This window comes from Erpetoichthys calabaricus, chromosome 6 (assembly GCF_900747795.2).
Source record: "Erpetoichthys calabaricus chromosome 6, fErpCal1.3, whole genome shotgun sequence".
Classification (NCBI taxonomy): domain Eukaryota; kingdom Metazoa; phylum Chordata; class Cladistia; order Polypteriformes; family Polypteridae; genus Erpetoichthys; species Erpetoichthys calabaricus.
In genome coordinates, this window is record NC_041399.2 from 126,709,663 (window position 1) to 126,727,677 (window position 18,015).

Below are 18,015 nucleotides of genomic sequence, written 5' to 3' on the forward strand. Positions count from 1 at the left end.
TAAGTGCCGTTTTAGAACCTTTATTGTTAAGAGTGTACTACCCATATATCTTTCTTAAACATTTAGAAGCAAAGCTTTATTTTTGAATAAATAGAAATGGATGGTTTTAGACCTGCTCCAGTATGATTTTAAAAGTTACAATGCTCTTGAATGTCAAGGTGGTCTGCCTTAGAACTCTATTCAATTTTTTTGCAGCATTAAATTAGCTGTTGATTGTACTATGACAAAGAATCTTGGTAAGGAAAAAAATACTTTCTGTCCTTTGTTTTATAGCAAGGGTTCTTAAACTTTTTAATCTGCAGAGACAGTTAAGAAATTTTATACCATACTGGGACCCAAAAAGAGGATGATTACCATAACAACAGAGCCATATATAGACAAATGGCAATTGCCATATAATAAAAACCAGTAACATTTTTGTTTGCATTCAAACATTTTTCTCGCATGAATACTGCGAAGTCATGCAAAATGACACATTTTATTGGCTAACTAAAATGATTACAATATGCAAGCTTTTGAGGCAACTCGGGCTCCTTTTTCAGGCACTTTCTTGACTTCTCATTACATCCATAATGGCTAACATGGTACAACATTAGTACTACAGACATGAATACTGCTAAATGAGAAATGTGGAAAGCAAGCATACTGTTCAAAAAAAAAAAAAAAAAGATTATTGTTCAAAACAGAATAGACTCCTGAGGTACAGTATATCACTGCTAGTGTAAAGAGTATGGTGCAAGAATCAGATTATTTTTGAAAAGCTAGTATGTGACAGTGCGGGTCCGGCTCCATGGTCCCTCTTCTCATTTGGGGAGCCTCTTGAGCCCGACGCTGTCAATAGTTCTGACCAGGTTGAGCTATACAAATGAGGACACCACATGAAACATGGGGAAGGTGCAAAGTGCTGAAGTGTTTTTATTAAAAACAACTCAAAATCAAAGTGTTTCAAAAGTGCAGTGCTCCAAACTATCAATAAATAAATAAATCCATAAAAAAGTATTCTTGTGGAGGTTAAAATCAATAAATAGAAAAAATCATTTAAAAACGAGGTTAAATTTCAGTGAACATTCCAGTCTAGAATGTTTAATTCTACCAACTGACTATTTGATAAACTTATAGGGCTCTAATCTTCAGCCTGCCTCATCCTTTTGATATTATCTGGTATTTTTACAATTCTCAAATATGTTCCTCAAACTATCAGTAGATTGAAATTTATCGAACCACTTTAAAGTAGTGTTACCAGAAGGAATTCATCTATGCCAAGGCATGTTAAACTTAATACAAAATCTTCATCATTGCATTTCCGTTACGGATTTATCTATACTAATAAAAGGCAAAGCCCTCACTGACTCACTCATTGACTGACTGACTCACTCATCACTAATTCTCCAACTTCCCGTGTAGGTGGAAGGCTGAAATTTGGCAGGCTGATTCCTTACAGCTTACTTACAAAAGTTAGGCAGGTTTCATTTCGAAATTCTATGCGTAATGATCATAACTGGGACCTCTTTTTTGTCCATATACTGTAATAGAGTGCACCTCCATGGCCATGGGAGGCGGAGTTGCGTATCGCGTCATCACGCCACCCACGTAATCACGTGAACTGACTGTGAACGCAGTACGTACAAAACAAGGAAGAGCCCCAAAGAGCGCTGAAGAAAACATTCATTACACAATTGAGAAGGCAGCGAAACAGTAAGAAGCGAGCGAGTGACGCATACAAGCATATTCATAAGTGCAGCTACTGCGGAAACAAAGCACGGTGTAAACCGTAAGTTTAAATTAAGTTTATAGAAATGCTCCCGCTGCCGTTTGCAATACCATATTCGCGACTTACAAGTTTAATGAGAAGACACGAGGTATAAACGAGACTTTGGATCACTTTGTAACGGAGTTAAAATTGCTGTAGCAAGAAATGTTTAAGTGCCGGGTCTTAGCTAACATTAAATAAAGCCGTGGACATCGCAACATCACACAAGAGAGCAGCTCACGTGAACATATGAAGCGACTGACGCATACAGACATATTCATGTGTGCAGGTACTTCGGAAACAAAGAACCGTGTAAACCTAAAGTTTAAATTAAGTTCATAGACCTACAAAAGGTTGCCATTGATTTGAGGCAAGATTGCTTTTCTCCTGTACAACTATACGTTGCATTCTCAACAGTAAGCTTGCACGGCTTCGTCATATTACAACCGGAGTGCTGAACTGACAATGTGATATACAAACAGAACAATCGTAAGAACAGGATTAAATAAAAAGGCTGCTTCCGTTGGCAAAGCAACGAAAAAGGAAGACCTTATATGACGTTCGTTTATAAAACAGCGGAGAGGCTGTGTGAAGTCAGCTTCACAAAAAAACAGATCCTTAACAAATTTTTATTGGTATATTTTCACTCAATTTAAAAAAGGTTTTCTTCTTAATAAAAATTTAAAAGCAGTACTTCGCCGCTGCAAAGCACGGGGATGTATATATATAGATAGATAGAGATATATATGTGTATATATATATATATATATATATATATATATATATATAAATATATATATATATATATATATATATAGTTATATATATATATATATATATATAGAAAGATAGAGAAGATAGATAGATAGATATATATATATATATATATATATATATATAGATAGATAGATAGATAGAGATATATATATACATAGATAGATAGATAGATAGAGATATATATATAGATAGATATATGTGTATGTATATGTAGATATGTAAATATGTATATGTATATATATGTGTCTGTATGTGTATATATATGTGTGTGTGTATGTATGTATGTGTGTATATGTATATGTATATATATGTTGATATATGTATATATATGCGGATGTGTATATGTATATATATATGTATATATGTAGATATGTGTATATGTAGATATGTATATATAAGTATATATGTTTATGTATATATATGTTTACATAACCTCTTTAACACACTACTTCTCCGCTGCGAAGCGCGGGTATTTTGCTAGTATTTAATATATGTCATTATATTCATTTTCACATTTTAACACAAGAATCCCTGAAACCTACAAAAAAACCTGTAATCCTGGGCCACCTTAAATTCCTTCACACCTCTTCTTCAATGTCTTTTTGTTTTCAGTCAAGCTGCACAAGCAGCAAACAGCCTGCTATCTCATCCTCCCTGCCGACGCAGTTCTAGTCGTACACTAAGTTCTCCCAGCTCAAGTCTGTTTATCTGTGTGTGAGGTGCCTTGAATTGTGTAGAATAAATCATTATTTGGAACACATACATTTCATGTGTGTTCCGTGTCTACAACAATCTGTGTAAATGTAGGATGACAGAAAATGTGAAGCATGAAATGCTGAACACATAACTAGAACAGAAACTTTTTTCATGTTCTACTAATAATTGGCAAAATGCTGACGTGAAGTATATAATGTGTGAAGACTGAAGTTCAAATATCAAATAAAAACTTTCACAAAAGACACAGATATAATAAAACAAGTATGCTTTTTTTTCAAGAATTTAACCAAAGTAAAAGAAATTGTGATAGGGTATGACACACACACACCCACAGATACATCTGCTTGGCTGTTGTAGAGGTAAGAACTGCTGTCTCCAAGTTGAGAGGTGGCTGGTTCGATTCCAGGGTCTTTCATGCATTGAACTGTTTTGAGTAGTGAGCGGCTATTATTATTACTATTATAAAATAAAAAACATACATTTGATTTATTCGAGTTTGTAAGAGCCAGTTTAAATTTATGGTACTTGTAAAAGTTAGTGTTTTGTTTCATTATTCACTTTTATTTTCTCAATCACGTTCACGCTTCCCCCAATCTGACACTATTAGTTTTCAAATAAAGACTTGCTATAACAGAGATGAACTCTGATGAGGATGAGCGTTCTACATCGGAGAAAGAGAACATAAGCCCTCCCCGCAAGAAACATCCACTCACACATAAGAACAACGCAGCCGCACCAGGCGTAAAGGCGAACGATGGCACTGCTTGGATGCAGCAAGAGGTCGGGCATCATCCTGCCAGTGAATCTGCCACATGGATGTCCTTTCAGCGAAACAGAAGGGCTTACAGAGCTCACCAAGGTATCGTGCAAAGTAATGTTTGTGATGTCTTTATATAAAAAACATTTATATGTTACTTATATAAAAGCCGGATCGATTTGTTATTTACCTTGATTTATTTACTTCCTACAGCATACAGTAAGAAGTAGACTGCAGAGCTTCCTGTGTTTGATCGACACAGGCATGCTGACAAAGTACATGTGTACTGAACTGACTTTCGCTGCATTTGGAAGCTCCTGTCTCACTTTACGCAACTGTTGTTACGGTTTTGCCTTTGCCCAGAAACTGCTCCGTAAGCTTTATGACCTTAGTCTCGGAAAGTCTTTCTCCAGGGACGGCTGGAATCTTTTCCTGAATAAGGAGTGGCATTGCACCTGTACTTTGTCAGCATGCCCATGTGGAGCTTATGGAGCTGTTTATGGACAAACAGGAGCTCTGCAGTCTACTTGTGACTTTATGCTGTAGGAAGATAAGTAAATAAATCAAGGTAAATAACATTCGATCTGGCTTTTATATAAGTAACATATGAATGTTTTTTACATAAAGACCATTACAAAACATAATCACAAACAGGACTTTGCCCGATACCTTGGCAAGCTCTGTAAGCCCTGTTGTTTTGTTGAAGGACATGCGTGTGGCAGATTCACTGGCAGGATAGTGCCCGACCTCTTGTTGCACCCAAACAGTGCCATCGTTTGGTATTACACCTGGTGCAGCTGTATTGTTCTTATGTGTGAGTAGACGTTTCTTGCTGGGTGGGCTTCTGTTCTCTTTATCTGATGTAGAACCCTCATCCTCATCAGAGTTCACCTCTGTTATAACATGTCTTTATTTGAAAACTAACAGTGTGAGATCTGGGGGAGCGTGAACATGACTGAAAGAATAAAAGTGAATAATGAAATAAAACAGTAACTTTTACAAGTACCATAAATTTACACCAGCTGTTAGAGATGCAAATAAATCAAGTGTATATTTTTATTTTATAATAGTAACTAGCAAAATACCCGCGCTTCGCAGCGGAGAAGTAGTGTGTTAAAGAGGTTATGAAAAAAAAAGGAAACATTTTAAAAATAACGTAACATGATTGTCAATGTAATTGTGTTGTCATTGTTATGAGTGTTGCTGTCTTTTATATATATATATATAATACACACACACACACACACACACACACACACACACACACACAAACACACCTAAACGTATATATACATATACATATATATACATATCTACATATACACATATCGACATATATATACACACATACATAAACATACACATATATATACACACACACAGACACATATATATATACATAAATATTTACATATATACACATCTACATATATATACACATATATATATATCTAGACATACATACATAGATAGATTGACACATATATATATACATATCTACATATATATATATGTAATTGTGTTGTCATTGTTATGAGTGTTGCTGTCATATATATATATATATATATATATATATATATATATATATATATATATATATATATATATATATATATATAATATAGCAAAATACCCGCGCTTCGCAGCGGAGAAGTAGTGTGTTAAAGAGGTTATGTAAACATATATATATACATATATATACATATCTACATATACACATATCTACATATACATATATATACATATACACATCCACATATACATATATATATATATATATATATATACATATACAAATTTACATATCTACATATATATATATATATATATATATATAAATAAATATAGACATACATATATACATAGATACATTCACATATATATATATCCATCCATCCATTTTCCAACCCGCTGAATCCGAACACAGGGTCACGGGGGTCCGCTGGAGCCAATCCCAGCCAACACAGGGCACAAGGCAAGGAACCAATCCTGGGCAGGGTGCCAACCCACCGCAGATATATATATATATATATATACTGTATATATACATATCTACTTATTGGCTCCTGTATTTAGGATATAGCGGGTTGGATAATGGATGGATGGACATCTGTATGCATAGCCCTATTTGCCCGTTTTCGTTTTTTTTCTTCAGTAATATTTCAGTAAACCCGGAGCTTGTCAGTTCAAATCCTGTACTGACACCACTGTGTGACCCTGAGGAAGTCACTTCACCTGCCTGTGCTGCAAGAAACAAAAGTAATGTAACAAATTGTACCTCAGATGTTGCAAGTTGCTGGAATAAAGGCATACGTAAAATATAAAGATAAATATGTATTATACACATAGGAACTATTCATTTATTTTCAGTTAAGTCATCTGCAGCAAACTTTTATAAATGAGGGTTTCTCATTTTTAGATAGTGCAAACTGTTTCTTCTTCATTGACGTTTTCTCTTGGAGAGCTTTTTTCATTTCATTGAAAATGAAAGCAGCAGCTGCCAAAATATGTAGCTTTCTTATTAATTTTTCAACATTGTGTAAAATAAATTTATAAAGTAACATAAAAGGTTTAAATACTGGTTATCCTTTTACACTAAAATATTACTAAAGAGATACAAAAAAAGTAAAATGGATATGTTCTTTTTCTTTAAGGAGATTAAATATTACTGAAGAAAGAAAAATAAAATTAAACAGCCAAATGGGGCTATGCATACGAAGTTAAAAGGTTTAAATAAAACAGAAATATATATTTTATTTTTACTTGCTTAACTTGTGGAGGGTGTATCCTGTAGCAAAGCCCTAACTTTTTTCGTGAAAGCCCGTTTCAGTCAATAAGTCTTAAAAAAAAGGTGTAAAGATATTGACAATAAGCTACGCAAACCCAGCAAGACATGCAATCGTTTAAATCAAGTATCATTACATCTTCCTTTCTTAAAGAGAAGTAAGGCAGTACTTATAAGCTTACATATTTATATATAGACATACATACATATATATATATCTATATCCGAAGCCATGCAAGCACACTCTTGAGAATGCAACGTATAGTTGTACAGAAGAAAAGCAATCTTGCCTCAAATGAATGGCAACCTTTTGTAGGTCTATGAACTTAATTTAAACTTTAGGTTTACACGGTGCTTTCTTTCCGATGTACCTGCACTCATGAATATGTCTGTATGTGTCAGTCGGTCAAATCCACGTGCTTCGCACCGGCGAAGTACCGCTTTTAAATTTTTATTAATAAGAAAAGAAAACCTTTTTAAATTGAGGGAAAATATAGTAATAACAGTTTGTTAAGGATCTGTTTTTTTGTGAAGCTGCCTTCACTCGAGTGATCACTTCGACCTGACTTGGTGGCCAACTATAAGCGTTACCTGGTAGGTAACCACCCATTCAATCAGATTGTGAATCAGACTACGAATGCCGTGAATGTAATTACCCCGATCTACATGTTGTCAAATAAACGAACCACACGCCGTGGCGCAATTTTAGGGGCTTTGCCTGTAGCGCTGACGTCCGAGGTTCGATTCCCGTAAGGGAGTGAAGTGAGTGGCTGGTTACCTACCAGGTAACGCTTATGGTTGGCCAGCAAGTGACATAACATCAGCCACGGTGCCTTCAGTTGTGAGAAGCAGATCATAGAATGATTGAAAATAGTTTACTGTCAAATAATGCAAAGAGTACGCGACACGTCTTTCCCCCTTATTCTTGGCTCATCAGGCGTACACACTCACTGCACTCGCTTACGGTAGTCGAACCTCGGACGTCAGCGCTAGAGGGGCTTCGCAGCGGTGAAGTATTGCTTTTAAATTTTAATTAAGAAGAAAAGAAAACCTTTTTAAATTAAGTCTTAAAAAGAGGTGTAAAGATATTGACAATAAGCTACGCAAACCCACCAAGAAATGCAATCGTTTAAATCAAGGCGCGAGTCGAAAAACACCATCCCATAATAATAGTTAACGATTAACACATTTCTATATGTACATACAATACAACTGATAATATGTTGCGCTTATTTATCTGGTGTACCGACATTTTTGCGCGTTTAACGTCTGAAATCTAACGTGGTTTGTGCCGTTCAGAATGAAAACAGTTTGCATTTACCTTTTTAGTAAAAGGCGAGCTTTTAAGCCTGAGAGATCACCCCGTAAATGCACACGTTTAATTGCACGTTTTAATATGTATGCTTACACAGTATTAAAAGACACTCAAAAATTAACGTCATTTACCTTCGTTCCCGCGTTTGACTCGTGCTGTAAATCTCTTCCTTGTTTTTAGTTCATTTGATTACGTAGGAGGCGTGATGACGCGATACGTGACTCCGCCTCCTCCATTAGAGTATATGGACAAAAAACATGTTCCAGTTATGACCATTACACGTAGAATTTCGAAATGAAACCTGCCTAACTTTTGTAAGTAAGCTGTAAGGAATGAGCCTGCCAAATTTCAGCCTTCCACCTACACGGGAAGTTCGAGAATTAGTGATGAGTGAGTAGGTCAGTCAGTCGGTCAGTCAGTGAGGGCTTTGCCTTTTATTAACCCTTTAACCGCCAACACCCTAAATATTCCCCACGCCAGGTGAAATCTGAACAATTTTCGTTTTTTTACTTTTTTTACATTTTTTTTACATTTTTTACATTTATTCAAGCAGTATTGACCACTAAATGTTGTGCAAGTTCTAGAAATGGGCAAACACATAATAAAACACAAAATGTACCTTTTCTCAGGCTTGCACAACAATAAACTTTCATCAACTGTAACTGACGGTCCTGGCATGTAGGGCAACTGAAATGCTTCAAATAAATGGTCAATCAAAGGACGTAGCTTGAACAAACGGTCGCGGTTTGGATCTTTCTTATCTGGCTCATTTCTGTTGTCATTCAAATGAAAGAATTTCAGCAGCAAAGAGAATCGGTTACGTTTCATGATAGCTGCAAAAATATGTGTTGCATACATAGGATCTGTTGACCAGTACATCTCAATATCTGGTTTTCTGATTATTCCCATCAACATCAAAATCCCAATGAATTTTTTCATTTTGTTTTCATCAGTGTCAAACCAAGCACGAACACGGGAATGTGGAGGTAAATTGGGATTTTTCTCAATAAACTGTGCTGCATACAGATTTGTCTGATGAGCAAAATGTCTGATCAAATCAGGTGACACAAACAGCTCATAAAACTGCTCAGCAGTGTAATTGTTTACATCAACAGTAAAGCCACACGTTGCCTCAAACGGATGCAGAAAAGGTAGTTCACCTCGGGCAGCAGTCCAGTTGAGATGCTGGGGATACACCCACTCATCACCGTCATCCGATGCGCCGTCATTCACAGTATCATGCAGCGCACGTTGCTGATCATCATTGTCGCTAAAATCTTCTTCAGAACTGCTACAATCATGATCAGAATTATTGTCCAAAATCGCCTGCAAAACCTCACTTGAAGTCAGTTTACGTTTCGCCATATTCACAGCTTTCACTTTCGAATCACATCACGTGATCGGCCAATACAAGCGCAGAGTTGTCAAAATACAACGTAGTAATAATACCCACGCCAAACTGTCAGTTGTACTACGCGCCAGGCATTCACATAACCACAGGCAAATGTGCCGGATAATTCCGGCAGTAAGGCGTGAGCATTAAAGCTACGATGCCGGATATATCCGGCAGAGGGCGGTTAAGGGGTTAATATGTATAGATAATAATATTAATAGCCGCTCACAACTCAAAATAGTTCAATGCATGAAAAACCCTGGAAGCGAGCCCGCTAACTCTTGACTTGGAGACAGCAGTTCTTACCTCTATACCAGCCAAGCAGACATATATATGGGGGTGTGTGTGTGTCATACCCTATCCAAATTTCTTTTACTTTGGTTAAATTCTTGAAGAAAAGCACATTTGTTTTGTTATATCTGTATCTTTTGTGAAAGTGTATATTTGACATTTGGACTTCAGTCTTCACACATTATACACTTCACATCAGCATTTTGCCAATTATTAGTAGAACATAAAAAAAGTTTCTTTTCTAGTTATGTGTTCAGCATTTCTTGCCTCTCATTTTCTGTCATCCTACATTTACACAGATTTTTGTAGACACGGAACACGTATGAAATGTACGTGTTCCAAATAACGATATATTATTTACCCTATACAATTCAAGGCACCTCACACCCAGATAAACAGACTTGAGCTGGGAGAACTTTGTGTATGACTAAAGCTGTGTCAGTGGGGGGATGGGATAGCAGGCTGCTTGCTGCCAGTACTGATCGACACATTTGCAAAACAGAGATGCTGATGAGGAGGTGCAAGGGAATTTAAGGTGGCCCAGGATTACAAGTTTTTTTTTTTTTTTGGTAGGCTTAAGGGACTCTAGTGTTAAACTAGTGCTTTGGTCACTCCACCTCACAAGCTTGAATGTGTCATCACTTCCTCCCCACCCCTGATCTTATATTATGTATGTCTTTGCTTGTCAGTCATCTCAGTTTGATTGCTTCACAGGTTGAAAGAAGGTTAGTGGTGTCTTTGGGGAATATCTATATCCTCTTTAATAAAATCCCCGTGTGCGTCCATGTGTGTGTGTGTCTTCTTTTGAAGTGCGCATGCACGGGGCACGGTGCGATTCTTCAAAGCATATGCCTCAAAGGCCGCCTGACGCGTCACACAAGACAGAGGGGGCGAGACCTATAAAATATCGTGTGGCTGATCCAATCGGATTTTGGTAAATGAGGTAAGACCTAAAACATAAGGCACGAAAAATCCAATTGGGTACTGAGACGCGGAGACCAGCTTCCCCAAAGAAAGGCCGCCTGACGCGTCACACAAGACAGAGAGGGCGGGTCCTATAAAATATCGCGCGGCCGATCCAATCGGATTTCGGTAAATGTGGTAAGGCACAAAAAATCCAATCAGGTACTGAGACGCGGTGACCAGCTTCCCCAAAGAGGTGGGATTAGTGTTTGTTGTTGTGCAAGTGTTCACTCTGAGGATGTCAGATTTGCGATTAAGAAGCTTGGCCTGGTAAAGTGACAGTCGTTGAAGGGGTTTTCCTAAATATATGAATTTTCATGATATTACAATAGGATGACTTTTAAAAGTAGATTTATTTTCGCGCACATAAAATCCGTTGCTGGGGAGATGCCACACATACAATAATCAGCTGCATGCCAGCACAAACTAAAATACTTGCTAAAGAACTGCACAGTTCTTGCTGGAGAGACGCCATAGTCACGATTATCAGCTGCACGCCACACATTACATCAGTTGCTGGGGAGACTCTGCTGATTGCCCACTGTTGTGACAGAAAATTAAACGCATATTACGGAAATACAAACCAGTATTGCTGTGAGAGAAAATTAAAGGCACACAATACAATGACGCATATTACAGCCACATACAAGCCAGTATTACTGTAACAGAAAATAGACGGTCCCTTGAAATTTAATATAGACTGTTCCTACTAATGTTTATGCACTACTGTTCTAGCGCCCGTTATTGTAACGGGCTTAATGTCTAGTATATATATAAAATTCTTTTCGCGTTTGAAACCGAAATTACGTATGACCACGCGATATGGAAATTATGTATGACCACAGAACATATTATAGATACAGGAACTAATCACTTCATTTGTGGACGCCATTTTTATATCGTCTTTACGAATTATTATTTGTGTGAGAGTTATTTTACTGATATTGAAAAGAAGTAAACACAAACACACCGATCTATCCCATAAAAGTACACCCCACGTCGTCCTCTCCCAGCCCTTCTCTCTGGACTACAGCGCTGACCCATCCACCACCAGGCACGTTCTGACAGAGAAGTTTTATTTGTTCGTGCAAGTGACTGTCGCGGAAACTGCCACATTGTAACTTTTTTTTAGTTGGCAGTACTTGATAGTAGAAGAAATGAGGAAAACAGCTTTGCGTCTTTCTACTTTTTAACTGCGGCGAGCTGTAAACAATGTGTGTGAGAACAAAGTGGATGCTGGGAGGTGAGGAATGTCGGGCTTCTCCGCGGGGTCGAGAGCTTCGCAGTTTCGGGCAGCATCCTCTCTTCTCGCACTGTTTGTGACACTTCAAGTGCCCCGTCGGCTCCTGGGAGAGTGGAAATCTTTGCAAATGAGTGTAATCGGCTCAATCGAAGCAGGACTCTGTTTGTAAATTACCCTGCACTACTACTTACTGTCCCTTAGGGTGAGTTCGGGTCACATTTTGTGGTGAATTATTTTAAGAAGTAAATCACAGGCACGTAGTGCAAGGTTATCAGGCAGAAATTTAGACGATCACATAGAAAATGTAATTTCTATACCACAGCGGTCGTGTAGCACCATTCACAAGAGATCTACTACTGAGAGATAATCCACATACATTTTAGCTACTGTTAGTACTACTTACCTGTTGTTATAGCGCCATTAAAATGTAGTTTACCCCAAACCACTCCAGTAGTGCTCAATATATCTTTACTTCTTAAATGTTAATGTTTTACTGTTTGATAACTTATAGACTATATTTTATTTTTTTCCCTTGCACTCAGTTAGCGAAGCCACGGGGTAATCAACTAGTTTATTATATTTTCATTTCATACCAATCATGCCTTCATTAACTGTCTATGAGGCATCTGCTGCTTTTTTATAGGCTAGTCTCTGATTGTATACTACCGCAACTTAAAGTACGCAAATAGAGGGTGGTATATCACTTCCCACAGAACTTGTAAATCAACGAACTCTGCTAATTTTACATACAAAATTATATGATGACCAATTACAAACATGTTCTTTACTTGAAGAAACAATGCTTTATAATAAATGTTCCATTTTACATTATGTAACTTGGAACTTCAAGTTCTGTTTTGATTGTTTATAATTTTTCTAGGATTTACTCTTGTTTTGTCACAAGCCCAAACTCAGTTACTATTGGTCTTCCTATTGCTTTCTAAGTTTTTACATGGACTTGCAGCTTACAGCACCTCTATATTGTGTGTAATTATGACCCTTGCCATTCTGTTTAAAATTTTAATACAAATAAGCAATGTGTTCTTTTTTAATTTCAATTTTGTAGCATAAAATAAATTTACATTTTTTTAGATTTGAGTTTTTTTTGTTTGTTTGTTTTTAAATATCTTATTAACTGTTATTTTACATTATCCTACTATACTACACAATAAATCTGAGGATCTAGCTGTACATGCTACATTTCTATTTTATTTCCGATTGTTATTGTAGCAGTCATGTCTATGGCCTTTTCGCAACCCATTACTACTTCTAACTTCAGACAAGGGACTGATTCAAAACATGGAACACTGATGCTAGAAGAGGGAATAAACCTGTCTCCAGTGATATACAGTAGCTTGACTTCACAAGCCTCCACCATGGTCTTAGACACTTTAATACACATTGTCAGACTGTATGTTGTTTTACTATCAAAGGTCACTAACGGGTTTAGGCCTACCAGAATTTTATTGTGATTCCAAAGAGGTTTATTATATTTAGTAACAGGGTAATTTTTTTTTTAAATCTTTGACTTACTTTCTGGGCTGTACTTATTCTATCATGGAATACCTATCTTTTATAATTTCATATTTACAGTAATTTAAGAAATTAGTTTTAAGTTAACTGCTTAGTTTTGTGTGCAGTTGAGTTATAATTTGTACAGGATTAAATGTCAGCATACTGTTGTATGTATGGTATAATTTTCAAATGTCATTTTTTCTGTGTAGGATGCTTTGAAACACCCTGTAGCTACTTGTTTATTTTCTTTTGTAGTTTACGATGGAGTTGCAGTCACCATTAGAACTAAATGGCAACGTGACTGTGAAGAATGACATTAGTGAGCTGTCTGCTGATTTCTTCACTGTTGTACAGTTTCCTATTCAGAAGATTACCTTGGCTGCAAGCCAGGCAGCTCTTGGACAACTAATGAATATTATGGTATTGGCAGAACCTGCTCAAAATTATGAGGTGTTTGTAAGCTTTGGTGACGGTCATTACTTTCTTTCTTCATCGATGAAACTGTCACCAGATATTAAGTGCAACTCACAACAATCATGCACGTCCCAATTTCAAATGCAACACCAATATTCTGACCCTGGCATTTATAATCTATCTGTAGTTCTGTCTAATTCTGTAAGCTCTGCCACAGAAGCCAGTAATGTTGTAGTCGAAGAAATCATAACTGGTATCCAAGTATATCTCAGGACTCCAACTGTGATCAGAGTGTTTGATTTTATTAATGCCACAGCATCTGTGAAGTCAGGCAGTGATGTTACCTTTGAATGGCAAGTCTTGAATTCATCTCCTGCAGGAAGCTACTATTTTATTGACAGGTATTATTATAAAAATTTCATCTCCATCTCTTATACAGGTCATGCTTTTAAATGCTCCATTTCTGAATGTTCAGGAAGGAACTTTAGTGTAATTTTAAGACATTGTCAGCAATAAGCATTTTGAAAGCATTAGACTTTCTATAATGAAGGGTTTTAATGATGAAACATAAAGAAACTTGTACCATGTTATGTTTTGCTATAACAATGTTGAGTTTTTAAATGCTTATTGTAATTGCAGTTTTTGTAGGTAAGTATACTCATTTAGTTCACTCATATTTGTAAAGATTTATAAAACAAGCTGTCTGTATTTCTAATTTCAGGAACACCAGTTTTAGCTATTTGAGCTTTCTGGCACTAAATCCAGGAAACTATGTTGTTACAGTGAACATTTCAAATCCTTTTTATAAGGCTCCATTTACCAGAGTGTTACCAAATCCTGTGAAAGTCTGTGGACCTATTCAAAGCATACAAGCTGAGTTTCCCCTTGGAGTTAATTATGCAGAGTTAATTAAACAACAAGATGGGACATATGCAACTCAACGGCTGAGCTTCATTGTTTATTCTCACTCAGAAGATGTTACCTTTCTTTATAATTTTGATGATGGAACTCCGGTGTCGAATGTTAATAGTAGTAGGAAGGATGTTGATGGAATTTCTGCATCATGCTACCATAGCTTTAACCTAGGTAAATACATCTACTTTATATTCTGCTATGCTAATAACAGCTTTTTTTTAAAACAGCCTGTAACTAATTGTATCATCTTTACCTTTTAAATATTTGTCTCTCAATATTCGTTTGTGTCTTGATATAGTGAAATGATCAGTTAGTATGGGAAGTATTTTATGCAAAAAAGGAAATAAAAATTAAAATTATAAAAAGAAATGCAATCTCTTTTGCTAGAATGTACTCGCAAGAATGCTGTAAATATTAAAAATAAGATGAAATAACACCATTTGCAATTTCATTTTCAATGTCTATGTGCAAGAATGCTGCAAAAATGAAAAATAAAGTAACACCATTTGTAATTGCATTTGAATGTTGCAAAAATTTTAAATAAAATGAAAGAACAGCATTTTTAATTTCATTTTCAGCCTGAACAGCAATGAAACTGCAAAATTGAGAAGGAAAACACCAATAAACACTGGTGCCACCTGCTGGTCATTGTATTTTCATTTTCCAATTTGCATTTTCATTTTTGCAAGTTCTCAACATGCAAATAGTAAGCATCAATGGGTGAGGCTTTGCACCTTGACTTCCCACAATTCTTTTTCTTTTGGCTGTAGCCACTTAGATTGATAGAATACTTCTCACTTTGACTGTTTATAAGGCATATGATTTTCATCTTTTCACCCCCATACTGTGAACTTCACAGTGAAACCATCTCACTAAATTTGAAGACACATAATTACAGTTCTGATGTAATTAATGAGGTATTTAATTACAATATTTAATATGACAAAAATTAGCGTTATTACATCATAATTTATATTTATTTACACTGAATTTTTTTGTATTTTTTGCAGTATTATATAATGTACACCTCTGTAGTTTTTCACCATGTGTACCATTCCCTTATAGTTGATCAATGACTTTATTCGGAATCTTTGTTACAGTTTTTTAAAATAAAGATTGCATTTTCATTTTTTCTTTTTAGCAGAAAATACCTCCCATACAATTAGATATATTTTAACAGTGAAAATGAATATCTTAATCCAGCGTAGAAAATATCCAACTTTATAGATAGATGTTCCTTGCCAGTCTTGTTGAAGTGTTCAACTTAATCTTCATAGATTACAAATTGTATGATGAAGAATTGTGGATCAGTGGGAAAGATGCACTGATTGCTGTAACTGTGGTGTACACCTTGTTGATGAAATCAGTTGTATTATCTTCTCTGATTACAACCTTATCTATACATTAAGAGGAACATTTTGTTGCCGTTGCTGCTGCTCTTAATTTTTGGCTATAATCTCTCAGAAATCTTTGTCCAGATTTTGTACATTTTATACGGTGGCTGCTTATTGTAAATTAAGTATGAGAGAAGCCGTGAAGAATATTATTTTGCCAAGATTACAGGTAGACAAATTTACTTAAATTGTCTGTGTGAGATTTGTAATTATTTGTAAACAGTAACACAGTGTATAGGTCCGTGCTATGCTTCACTGCTATAACTGTCTATTCTATGACAGATCAGTTCATGGTGAGTTTAAATCTTAAGTATCATAACATGTCTGAGTCATCATCACATTCAAATGCTTTAGACTCCTCAATATTGTAGCCTGTAGGAGGTGTCTCAGACACCAAAAGCCAGATCCAACTACACCAAACATCTCAGGTTCACAATGAGTCTTTTCTTAAGCACAATATCTTTTTTTTACATAGCTGCAAGAGCAACAATCCCTCTTTGTTCCTTCCTTTTCCTCCCCTACTTCCACCCCTTGTGAGATGTGTTATTAACCACTCCTGACTCTGATTTGCCTGGGTAAGGTGTTGGACCCCCCTTTGAAGCTACAACTGGGAGCACTTCTGGCATGTCACCACAGTACACAGGAAGCATTTTCTGGTCAAGTGGAACATCCAGCTGACTAGGGAGCTTCCCTCCAGAACTACAGCTCCTTTGCCTTCCTGTGTGTCTCCATGCTAGGGGATGCTTGCACTCAGTGTACTGGGGCAACCCTTGTCCCTGAAAGGCTCTTCCCATTATTCTGGAAAACCTACCAAGAAATGGAACAATAACCATTCCAGCCAGGAATGCCCATCCACCTGTATGGTCCATCTATTAGGTCCTCATGGTTGGGTAAGGGAACATTAATCAGCCCCAGCTGGGGTGCCAGCCAATCCATTTCCTCCTTTACAGTATAAAAATGGTACTTGGCACTATGCTTTTTAATTTCCATTCCGTACTCCGTGAAGTTTATGTACAAACATACTAACTTAGAATACCACAAACTGTAATGTTGTAGAATTTATTTTAATAGATTACAGTCTATATTCTTTCAAGTGTCCTCATATTTGTTTTTTAAGAAGTCATAAACCTTATGTATAAAACTTTTAAGAGTATTTTCTTAAAATAATTACAGATAGCAAAAGTACTTGATTACTAGAATGTGGTAATTCCTGAATTCAGTCCACAAGAAGGAAGACCAAACATCCCAACAATTACAGTCTGATAACATCCACTTCTGTAATGTACAAATATGTGGAAAAATATAATTAGTAGTAAATCAGAAAGCTATTTATTAGAAAAATATGCTAAATAACAGCCAGTATAGGTTCATGTTAGACTCTTTTGAACAGATAACTAGAGTAGTAGACAAAACCAAAGTATTTTTCATAGTTAACTTAGATTTTCCAGTAGCCTTTGGCAGGGTTCTGCATGGAAGATTAATTTTGAAAACTAGAGGCCATTGACATCAAGGGTGCCTTACAAAACAGAGTTTCAAGTTGGTTAATTGGCCAGAGATAAAAAGTATAGGTAAGAGGGAAATGTTTCTGAATTTGTGCTTAGAATAATTTTGTTATTGTCATTGATGCTGATATGCAGTGGCTGACAGACTTGTAAAATTCACAGATGGCCTTTATTAATGGGATTTCAAACACTGAGGAGGAAGCAAAAATAAATGCCACTCAAAAGCCACTGAACATTGAAATATTTGGGATGTAGGAGAATGCGGGATAATGTGGAGAGGTGCA

The 18,015-nt window shown here is 36.2% G+C and overlaps 1 protein-coding gene across 1 annotated transcript in view; it reads left to right on the forward strand.

Moving 5' to 3' along the window:
- The window catches only part of LOC114642973 (uncharacterized), a 273,815-nt gene that overhangs the window by 153,568 nt on the left and 102,232 nt on the right, over positions 1 to 18,015 (forward strand). The window contains exons 14-15 of the mRNA XM_051928772.1: positions 13,762 to 14,321; positions 14,642 to 15,006. Of these exons, the coding sequence (XP_051784732.1) occupies positions 13,762 to 14,321; positions 14,642 to 15,006 (925 nt within the window). The remainder of the gene's footprint in view (positions 1 to 13,761; positions 14,322 to 14,641; positions 15,007 to 18,015) is intronic.